Below are 11,279 nucleotides of genomic sequence, written 5' to 3'. Positions count from 1 at the left end.
AATTAAATATAGAGGAGGTTGCATCAAGCAACCAACACCTCATTCCACACAATTTCACTTGCTACTCTCTTCTCCTCTCTCCCTTTCACTAATTTCATAACAGGTTATCAGCACGAATTTGCTCTTCATCTAATTTTTATTTTTGCTCTTTATGGATCTAATCTTATGATCTATGCGACAACAATATACTGCATATCTGATCTAGCTATTCTTTTCGTGACGCTCTTGTTTTCTTCCTTTTTTTCATCCAATTTTTTCCCTTTTGTGACAAGAAATGCATGGTTTGCGTATGGGCTTTTTGTCATGCTAGCATACCTCATACCTCAGATGAAGACATTGGCAAGAGCACAATATTTGAAAAAAAAAATCTCCATTCACATTATTCTGATTATTCTCTCTTCTTTTGCTCTCTTCTCTCTTTTGCTTCTCTTCTCTTTGCTTATATTAGTTCATCTCTCTATTTCTAACACGTTATGAAGATAAAAATGAAAAAATGTGAAAATCCCTGAAGGATTCAAAATGCAAGAAAATATTCTTTGAAATATTGAAGCATTATTTTGATTAGCGAAGTTCTTCATACGAAAGAAGTGATTGTCATTGGCATATGACCGGTTAGACCATCCCGAGTCTTATGATGCGAAAGTTTATTTCTCATATATTCTCAAAGCCAAAAATTAAAATTGTGGCAAAGTAAGGGGAATTCCCTATGATTCTTGAATATATTTGATGTATGCACATATACAATGTTTATCGATGCATCGACCTTGATAGAGTGAAATTTCCAACCTTGATCAAGTTGGTATGTGACATGATTTTGAATGTCAAGTTGCACATGTTCATATTTAAAATGATCTAGCAAAGATATTTAGCTAAATGCTTCTTATTTATAGCTAGACAATCATTAAGAGAACAAATGTCCTTATTTTTTGGACATGTGATGTTGCTAGTAGCAACATCTATATGCATCAAGCCAATGAGTCATTATAATTCTCTCTATTGCAATTGGTTCGTTGTTAGAAACCTAATATCTCTCATCTAAGAACTTTTTATGCTATGTGTTCTTCGTTGTCCAGCAGACAACAATTAGATGAGATTAAAAGAAAGCTGAGATTATGCTATGAATTTGATGTATTTCCTGAAGATATTGCATATCTTACTTATCGTTATTTCTCGGCATTAGGGGGAGAGAAAAACTAAGCAGCTTAGAAAATTTGTTTTGAATGCATATATATTCTTACACAACAATATGAACCTGCAATTCAAAGAATGCATTATCTGATCTAAAAGGAATTTCTAGATTCCTTTATGCTGCAAATGTCCTTCTCTATTAAAATTTTATTAGGCTAAGATATGTCTAAGCTTAGTTCCAAAGATAAATCTTAGAGAAGGAAGATGGTCTTGTTATGAGGAAAATTATCATGAAAAGTGTAGAGATTACGAAAATTGTTTAAACCTCCTGAAGAGGTCCAGGTACCTGTGGTTATTGATACAAAGAGATCTCAATCAATTATATCTCTACAAGTTGAAACAAGGAACCAATAACTTGAAAAATTGTCGACAAATGATGTAGCGCTCAATATTATAAGTGTGAGAATTGAACCCATATTAAAGGGTGTGGTTGGCCAACATATAAAGAAGCAGTTCATTTGCAAAAATATAAGCGTCTTTGGACTTGAAAGTCTATACCCCAAAGGTGTAAAAGGATATTACATATTTGTTTGGTTCTGATTTGGTCATTGATTGACAAAATGGAACGTGCTTTCAACTGGTTCCGGTTTCATTGTCCAAATATGAATATGAGAAATTCTACATCGGAGATTCATCCGTCACCTTGCAGACAACACAAGGCTAAAGAAGGATACATCAAGGGAGATAGAACAAAGCACATATCACCGAAGCTCTTCTTCACTCATGATCTACAAAGGAATGGTGACATAGACATCCAACAAATTCGTTTAAGTGATAATTTGGCAGACTTATTTACGAAGGCCCTTCCAACAACAAAAGCTAGTGCAAAATATCGGAGTTCGTCGGCTGAAAGATCTCAAATTAAAATGCATTGTACTCTTTTTTCCTTAACCATGTTTTTTCCCACTGGGTTTTTCATTGTAGGGTTTTTAATGAGGCAATGTACAAAGACGAACTATAGAATGATGTACTCTTTTTCCTTCACTAGGTTTTTGTCCCAAAGGGTTTTTCCTAGTAAGGTTTTAACCATACACATTCTTAAGGGATGGTCATTCAGGGGGAGTGTTGTAAATAAAATGACCATCTTGGGTCAATGGGCCAAGCCATGTATTTTGTCTATCTATATTAATCTAACTCTATAAATATAGAGGATGTTGCATCAAGCAACCAACACCTCATTCCACACAATTTCACTTGCTCACACTTGCTATTCTCTTCTCCTCACTCCCTTTCACTAATTTAATAACAATTAGGACCATTTTCATTTTGCACCCGAATCGTGTTTTCAAGAGTGAAGTAAATTTGAAAGTTATTTCTAGTAAAAAAAAGTCAATTGAGAACATTAAGTGAAACATACCTCTTAGCTATCAAAATAACGAAAATGTGAATCTTTCCATGTAAAGTAAAAACAAGAAAGCACATTGAGTGTTCTTTTCATAGTCCCCTTCTTTGATGAAAGATGTGCTACTTCAACCCATTGTAAGGAATTGAGATACTAGAAGAAATCGCACACATCGTATTACGATATCTTAATATGGTGTGATATAAGGGCCGAGCCACCGGGTGGATCACCAGTGTCTAGGGAGGGTAATTTTCACCTGAAGATGAGGATCCTCGTGGGAACTGTCCCGTTGGGATGGGGACAGGGGATGAAAATCCCCCCGATAAGAATTTGGGGATGGGGATCATTCTCCCCACCCTACAGAGTCCCCGCCCCGTATATATAAGTTAAAATACAATAATACACTTATAAATTTTGAATTACTTATGATACATACTTCACATTTTAGATGAGTTAAATGCTCGAAAGAATACTTTGGGTGTTGGGCTTCAAAAATTTTATGAGTTAAATGTTGTAATTTACGGTTCATATTGTTCATTTTGTAGACTTCACACATTATGTGATGAATTTTATTTAAACTTTATCATATATTTATCTTGAATTTGATATAGTTGGATTGTCACTTGTAATATATGAAATTATTGCTAAAACTTATGTATTTTACATACTTAATTTAAAATTTTAATGACATGTTATGAACCCTGTGGGACCCATGGGGAGATAGGGAGGGAGGACGGGGTGAAAATTCACCCCCGCCGCGAGGAATGGGGATGGAGACGGGGACAAAAGAAAGATGTGGGGGCGGGGGGGCGCGAAGGCACTCCCGTCCCCGTCCCGCGCGAGTGCCATCCCTACCAGTGCCTCCGCGCCCCCGAATCTTTTCAATATTCATTCTGATACTAGGTATATATTTTCATATGGCTCCAATGGTAAATTTAATACATATTATTAGGTAATACTTGTGGTGCAATGGAATGAACTTGAATAATCTCTCACTAGTCCTGACATCAAGTAAGGGAAAATGCTCCTGATAGGAATCGAACCTCCAAAGGTGTTCGATAAAATTATATTAATTGATTTACATATGTGGAGTCGTCTGGATTATTGTTCGATAAAATTATGTTTGATATAGTAAAATTTGATAAAATGAAGGATAAAAGATTGAATATGTGTATATAAAGTATACGTAAAAATAAGTTCAAAAAATAAATATTGTTTAGATAAAAGAAAGCCAAATTAATTTCTTTATTTAAGCTTTAGTCACTCCGGTGTTAAATTCCTAGCTCCGCCCCTGGTATGATATGATGTGATACAAAACAGTAAAAATGCTTTTATAGTCAAATTCTTGTTGTAATTGGCAAGTTTGCCCGAGAGGTTAAGGGGGAAGACTTAAGATCTTCTGCACATAAGTGCGCGTGGGTTCGAACCCCACAGCTTGCAATTTTTATTCAATTTTAAAACATTTTTATGTCTTATAATTAGGGGTGGAAATAAGCCAAGTCAAGCCAAGTTTTGCGTAGCCCAAGCTTGGCCTGCATTGTGTTTTCCTGGCCCAAGCCTGGCTTGTGGCCTGTCAACAAGCCAAATTTTAAGGCTCTGCTTGGCTTATTATAAAGCATGGCTTGGCCTAGTAGCCTACTTAAAAGCCTATTTATCAGACGCCAGACAGTTTCATATAAAGAATGTCGATAGACTGACGGGTTAATAGGCCGACGAGCTAATAAGCTTTTTTTTATATATTATTGCAATTCCGTTTCAAATAAATAAAAAACCTATATATCATTGCATTTCAAAGAACAAAATCTCGGTTATTTAAAACAAACAAAACTAAAATTAAACATAAACAAATCATTTAATAATAATATGTCTCAATTCTTAAACATATAAATAAAACAAATAATAATAAGTCTCAATCCCAAATAAACTTATAACAAGCATGCCTATCAAGCCAAATAGGCTTTTATGATAGCTTGAGCTTGACCTTTTTAGTTAATTAAGCCTTTTAAAAAGCTTAAGCCCAGCTTTTTTAATAAACAAACCAAGTCAGGGCAAGCCTCTGACGAGCCAAGCCACAAGCCCCTGTTGGGCGGCCTGACTCATTTCCACCCCTACTCATAATTTGAGTATGACTTCAAATTTGCTTTGTAAAAATTAAGTGACACTGTTCAGCATAAGAAAAAATTCCACCAACATATTTGTGTTGTTATTGATAAATTACATATTAATAAGCTATTTTTTTACTTCACAAATCGAGTGTGCAGAACTTATATAAAGTAGAATTTCTTTAATATGAACCACTAAAAAAAGACGTCCAAATTTGAACCCTTGTTTGACCGGTGACCAACTGTCACTTTCAAATTTTTTTTAGTAATTCACAAATAAGTGTTAACTAATCTTGTGTTTGGAAAATCTGGAAATAGAGTTAATGATTTTTCAAACAAATTCGTCATTTACAACACTCTTCCCATTTCCCTCTCTTTCTTCAAATAATCTATCATCCACACCACGTTTCCAAGTTCTCCACTACTTCTGCAACTTATTGTTATTGTGCCCCAATTTTACCTTCAATATAATCCATGCATCTTCGCAGAAATAGATAAACAAATAAGTTGAAGGAGGGGAGGAAGAAAGGGGGCGAGAGAGGAATGAATCTGACGATGGAGCATGGACGGTGGAGACGAGGAATCGTTTTTTAAGTAAAGGGTGATAGTAGGTAAAAAAGAGGAATCTACTGGTCTGGAAAAAGAAAAACGCGCCAAAATAAAAATCACATCAAAGATGTGTTTTTGAATCGAAGGTATATAAAGCCATTTGCTCAAACTAAAATCAGAAACCCACACCACACTCTCTGTTCTCAACTTCTCTCGTTAGGGTTCTGGGAGGTGAACACAATGTTGGAGGAACTGCAATGGGAGGATCTCCGATCCCAAGGACCCTCGCATCGGTCGGCACCGTTGTTAGGGTTTTCGTGTTTTCCGATTCGGTCCTGATCTTCGGACGCTGATCTGTGTGTTTTTTCTCATTGATCTTGAATTTTGTAGGTCCTTATTTTAGAAAGACTGTGGCGGATTCGAATGCTCTTGTGCAGGAGAAGGCGCTCGATTCGATTCATTGATTGCTTACTTGCGAGATGCAGATGCTCATGCTTGCAGGTGAGAATTTCGTTGTTATTTCCTTTGTTTTGTTGATATTTAGTTGCATGTTACCTTCTGAGTTTGAATTTGAACTACGGGTAGGTTTGGGAGTGAAGTTTGTGATGCGATTTTAGCAGCGAATTGCATGATGGGAGGGCCAAAGACTGTGGATAAGACAAAGGAAGTGTTTATGCTCTGGGTGGAATTGGAGGCTGTGGATGCAGTTCTGGTACTCTTCTTTCCTCCTTTTGTTTTCGTTGGCATTGAGTGGTTTTCTGATATAGTATAAGATTTGAGTCTACAAACTGTTGATTTCAAATGTCATTGTTTTCATAATTTCATTTCATTGTTTTTTATTAATGTTATATTTCATGTGCATTACTAGTTGTGCTTCGCGTTTTTCTGTTTTCTTTTCCCTCAAGATTTTTTTTCTCGTAATTTTAGGATGCAATGGAGAAAGCGATAGAAAACAAAGTTTCAACAGTAGTTGTAACTGCAATAGATGTTATGACTCAAGCTTTAAGGTTCGTAATCTCTTGCGAAATCTATAATAGTCCTGTTTTTATTTTGTGGATCTTATATAATTATCATCTTTTATGCTGTTAGTGAATTTGGAGCAGAAGTTGTTCCCCCACAAAGAATTTTGAAGATGCTTCCAGAACTCCTTGAGCATCAAGATCAAAATGTCCGTGCATGTTCTATGGAGTTGACCTCTGACCTTTGTCGCTGGATTGGTAAAGATAGTGTAAAATCAATTTTGTTGTTGGAAATAAGAAACAAAATGGTAAGCTAAATTGATTTTTAGTTGTTTGATTCATTATTTGTTGAAAGAATTTTTTGATCTATTATGCTCTCCTCGTTATTGAAATAATAAGTATCATTTCCCGTAAGTTGGAAAAAAAGTTGGATGCGTGGCTTGCAAATGTTTCAGGAACAAGAAAGCCATATTGCCAAACAAGGTAGATGCTTGATTTTAATGACTCTGCTTCCATTTTGCCTTATTGAGTTTCCTTTTAAAATCTAGGATCTTTTCTTCGCGCATTAGGCCATATGACTTTGCTTCCATTTCTTCGTGCATTTTGATGCTATTTCTTTTTCATTTTGTTTTTTGAAATTGCAGTCTCTGTGAAGGTATCTATTTCTTTATTAATTGCTTTTCATTTTTTGATTGTTTTAAAGCCGAACTTATGAAAATATTGATCCATTCTTTTTTATTGGGGGTAAGTGCTAAGTAATTTATTGGAGAGTGAGCAGTATGGGCCTAAGTGTAGAGAGAGCCATATATTCATCACTTTTATACCTTCAAAACTACAGCTTATCTTAGGGATAGGTACTAAAATATTCCCCCAAAAAATAGAAAAATCAAATGGTAGGCAAGCTGATGTCATGGAATTTTCAAGACCTGCAAAGCTTTCTTCCTGCTGTTGCAAATATGATTTGTTTATGTCAAGCCAAATCTTCACCATAATCTTTGGTGCTGGTGGTGCCATCTCCAAATTTGAACTTATTTCTTGACAATATAAACTCTTATCAGCCACATAGGGTTTACTAACAGATGATGGCATTAATCACTCGATAGCAAACACAGCTGATGCTTACTTGACTAATGTGAACCTTTTTTAGCTCAATAGGTTGATGTGAAATTGTGAATCAATTAGACGGGGGTGATGCCATCTTAAGTTCTTAACAAAATATTCTGCTGTTTTTTAGATCAGAGCAAGACAAAGAACCAGAGCAGGAAGCTGTATATGAGACTGTCCTGGCCTTTCTGAAGAATCTGGAACTTTGATACTACATAACACCACTGGATAATTGCCTACTCCTCTGTCTGTAAATTTCCTGACTTGCTAACTGTTCATGAGATTATACTTGTGTTGAGATTTGGTGTGCGTTTCTGTGTTTTGTTTCTTGGCTCATTGTCTTTTTAGACTTCACTGTCTTCCTAACAGCCACATCCATACATATGATCTATAACTGCATACAACTATGATAACATACAATCTATAAATAGATATATCAAATTCTAGTGCCATCCTGGCCTTATACTGATTCATAGCATGTTTGGATCAGTTTTTATTTCCTCAAAAAATCAATTTTCTCCTCAGAATTGATTTGTGTTAAGACTAGCATTTTAAGATGCTGCAGCCGTGAATTGCATGAAATTGGTGAAAGGCAGGCATAAAGTGCAATTATGTAGAGTATTTGCAGTTGACTTGGATTATGAGTGTTTTTGATATGAATATTCTTTACCCTTATCCTTTCTTTTCTACTGTGAGGTGGAATGTCAAATTAGAATTAGAACAAAACCATGTGACCCATGAGCAGTCCTGTCCACTAGAATGTATCTGCTCAATTCCCCATCGATATTCATTAGTGCCATTACACACGCAAAGGTTGGAACTCAAGTTTTATCATAGATACAAGAGTAAATAATTGCCTGACGAGATCCGCTTGACTAACCAGTTCTAAATATTAGTATATATACACAATACACAGCACACTGTCACCTCTATTTAGATGTCTCTTTCTTCATCTTTCGATCTTCTATGTATCATGTGACATGATGCTTGGAAATGATATTTTTCAATTATGTTGTATATGTTAATGCAATCGAAATCATATAATTATTTTTATATGCACACGCATATGCAGAGTACAGAAGAGGTATTCAGACAAATTTAGTAAATATGCATGCAGCATCCTCCTTGTTATTTTGCTACAAGAATATTTATTTGGGTAACGAATTTAAGTTATCTACAAGATATGTCATGAATATGTAATTGGTGTGTTGAATCGTTTTAATCTATCTAAGGCACAGGTTTGCTTTTTTCCCCTTTCCCACAATCACTTGCTTCTGTTTCCATTATAAAGGTCAGTAGTTCACCCTTTTATAAATCATTTACCCTGCAGCTCAATAGGCCATGGGTGGTAGCTCCAAAGTTCAGCCTGATGCTCTATTTGGATGTAGGGGTGAGAGTGAGATGAAAGAATAATATAAGAGGAAAGAATATCGAGTGAAAATTGATATGATTTTAAGTTGTTTGGATCTAGAGAAAAAGAATTGAGGCTAAAAGGAAAAAAGTGAGAGTGAGATTTAGAATTCCCTACGAACAAACAATGCATAAATAAATGCATTAACTATGCTGATACATGTGTACATAGCACAAAACAATTGAAAACACAGATCTTAGATATTATGGAGTCAAAAAATGAAGTAAATAAAGTTAGTCGTACATGACTTTTTAGCCATGAATGGCAAAGAACATATATATATCATAAAAGTGATTTCTAAAGGCCCCCTAGGGAACATCATTGAAACCAAAAAAGTAACTATGGTGGAGTGTTTTGTTTCTTGCCACTTTTGTTTTATAGCATTTAGCACCTTACTTGTTCAACATTCTTTTTCTGTGATGCTCCAAGCATATCAGTCATTGCACTGCACATAAGGTTGAAATTCAGCATATACCAAATTTGCAGCTTGTAGATTAGAAACCACCAACGTACAGCTGGTACATTACATTTTAGTCTCAAATAAACAGATATTTTGAACTACATTTTCCCAATAGTTACCTTGAATGTATGATATCTTCTTTTTGAGCTTTCGTAGCTCCATTGATACAATACTTGTCTGCCCATGGTGTTAAATCTTAGATCGTGGGGTCGAGTCTTGAAAGATAAAGTACTAGCTTGAGGGGCGAGGAAGCTTCTTATTTGTACATAGCAGGTTAATTTAACACTTGTAATTTGCCTAACTGGATCGTGTGGCCAGATTTGCCGTGTAGTGTACAAATAAGGAATTTTCTCGTCCCCCTTAAGAACTTTACCTTCTAAGACTCGAACTCGACCGCAGGACCTGGGGATTAAGTACATTGGGCATGCAAGTCTGATACCAATTGAACCTGTATCACTGAATAATTGCTTACTCTTATGTTTGATTAACTATTCATGAGTTTGTGTAAACACTCCAGCATCTATTTTAAGATGCTGAAGCCACTTAAACTTGGTGGCTCTCCGTGAATTGCATCAACTTGGTTAAAGGCAGGCATAAAAGTGCAATTATGCAGAGTATTTGCAGTTGACTTGGGTTATGAGTGTTGCTTAATTGGTATGAATATTCTTCACCCTTATCCTTTCTTTTCTACTGTAAGGTGGTAATGTCAAATTAGAATTAGAACAAACCAGGTGACCCATGAGCAGTGTTGTCCACTAAGATGTATCTGATCAATTTCCCATAGATATCATTGCACGTTTTTCATTCATTATTGCCGTTACTCGCCCAATAGTTGGAACTTTGTCCTGCAATGTCATGGTACCCCACCATCTTGGTCACATGCTATTCCTCAGAAATATTTATTTGTGATTATAATTCTTATATTAAAATATGGTATGTAAGACTGGTAAATTCAGTATACACGATTCTTCAGAGTAATTTATTTGTTACACCATAGAGAGTTGGAGCCACCTATTTATGCTTTAGTCACATGATCAACAACTCACACTAACTGTATGCATTTAGCTCACTTTCCACTTTTGCAACATTTTATTCGATAACTTTCTCTTGATTTGTCAACGGCATTTCTTGTCATGCAAAAAGTGCTTATCTACAACTTTTCAAGTACAGAAGCAGATTAATTAGGGTTCACTTGTTTAAGTTTTGGTAAAGTGAATTCATTTCTGTTAAAGTATACTATTTTTAAAGATTTTTCATGTAAAGAGAAGTTAATTTTTGTTTGAATACAAGAATGAACATATTTTTTTATTAAAGTAGTTTTTGTATAACAAAAAAAAGTAGTTTTGTCCAAATTATTTATTACTTTTTTTTACCATTTATATTTTATTATTCTTCTTACTAACCATTAACAATTAACATTTACCTATAAAAAAACTAGAGATATGACTAAATAAGTTCTTACATAGGGTAGAGAAATCCTCACCCCTAACCTAACTTTTGGAGTAGAGTTATGTTAACTCAAATTCAAATTTAGTATTAGAGCATGTCCTAGATCCCTTTATTCGAGATCATGCATGCATATATGCAAATTTCAAGTTCTAGTGTGCCATGAACATGATGAGTGTGTTGAGAAGTCTCACAATGTTTATTTTATGCTAAATAGCATTTAATTATAATATTAAAATTGATTTATTTATAAATCAAATATTTTAACAATACTTCAAAGTGAGTTTTTTATAGATAAAAGTAATATTAACTCCATTATTAAAATAAATTTAGATATAAGTTATTCTTTAATAATAAAAAATAAGCAAACCAATAAGGTGTTGGTCTCGGGTAAGCAATCTAGATCCCATAAGGATAAGAGCACAAGATTAAATCTCATGAAAATCATTTGTTCGAAGGGATATGCAGCTGTTTTCTGAACTAGTGACGGTATAAAAACAAAAACAAAAAAAATAAAATTTTGAATTTACTTCTTTATCCATAAATAAAAAATAGTGAGTCGCTACAACCAAACATTTTTCTTAAAAGCCAAGTAACAACATTTCTCTAACAAGTTTTTTTCAACACTAATTTATTGATCAATTGAAATTTATGTGGGTTCACTAAATTGGATATGGAGGCCATATTCAAACCACACGTAAGTTTTAAAGACTTTTGA

At 34.7% G+C, this 11,279-nt stretch overlaps 1 protein-coding gene and 1 non-coding gene across 5 annotated transcripts; both read left to right on the top strand.

The window, feature by feature from the left end:
- The first annotated feature begins 3,887 nt into the window (after positions 1-3,887).
- TRNAL-UAA (transfer RNA leucine (anticodon UAA)) lies at positions 3,888-3,970 on the top strand. The gene has a single exon. It is a non-coding gene; the product is annotated as a tRNA-Leu (tRNA).
- A 1,005-nt stretch (positions 3,971-4,975) lies between these two features.
- Positions 4,976-10,007, top strand: LOC130727656 (protein MOR1-like). 4 transcript variants are annotated; one of them, XM_057578852.1, is made up of 7 exons: positions 4,976-5,327; positions 5,572-5,682; positions 5,802-5,893; positions 6,109-6,188; positions 6,271-6,448; positions 6,556-6,623; positions 7,375-10,007. In XM_057578852.1, the coding sequence occupies exons 2-7, from the start codon at positions 5,661-5,663 to the stop codon at positions 7,451-7,453; spliced, it is 519 nt and encodes a 172-aa protein (XP_057434835.1). In that variant the 5' UTR covers positions 4,976-5,327; positions 5,572-5,660; the 3' UTR covers positions 7,454-10,007. The 4 variants fall into 4 exon arrangements, with proteins under 4 accessions (XP_057434835.1, XP_057434837.1, XP_057434834.1 ...); XM_057578854.1 differs by having other exon boundaries at positions 5,767-5,893; XM_057578851.1 differs by having other exon boundaries at positions 4,976-5,474.
- Positions 10,008-11,279: the final 1,272 nt, after the last annotated feature.

Source organism: Lotus japonicus, chromosome 1 (assembly GCF_012489685.1).
Source record: "Lotus japonicus ecotype B-129 chromosome 1, LjGifu_v1.2".
Classification (NCBI taxonomy): domain Eukaryota; kingdom Viridiplantae; phylum Streptophyta; class Magnoliopsida; order Fabales; family Fabaceae; genus Lotus; species Lotus japonicus.
The sequence above is the reverse complement of the archived record's forward strand: the minus strand, read 5'-3'. Positions and strand labels throughout refer to the sequence as shown.

Coding starts and splice junctions, on each gene's coding strand:
- LOC130727656 (XM_057578852.1), top strand. CDS start 5,661: ATGCAGATGCTCATGCTTGCAG. Junction 5,894..6,108: donor AGGCTGTGGATGCAGTTCTG/GTACTCTTCTTT, acceptor TCGTAATTTTAG/GATGCAATGGAGAAAGCGAT. Junction 6,624..7,374: donor AAGCCATATTGCCAAACAAG/GTAGATGCTTGA, acceptor GCTGTTTTTTAG/ATCAGAGCAAGACAAAGAAC.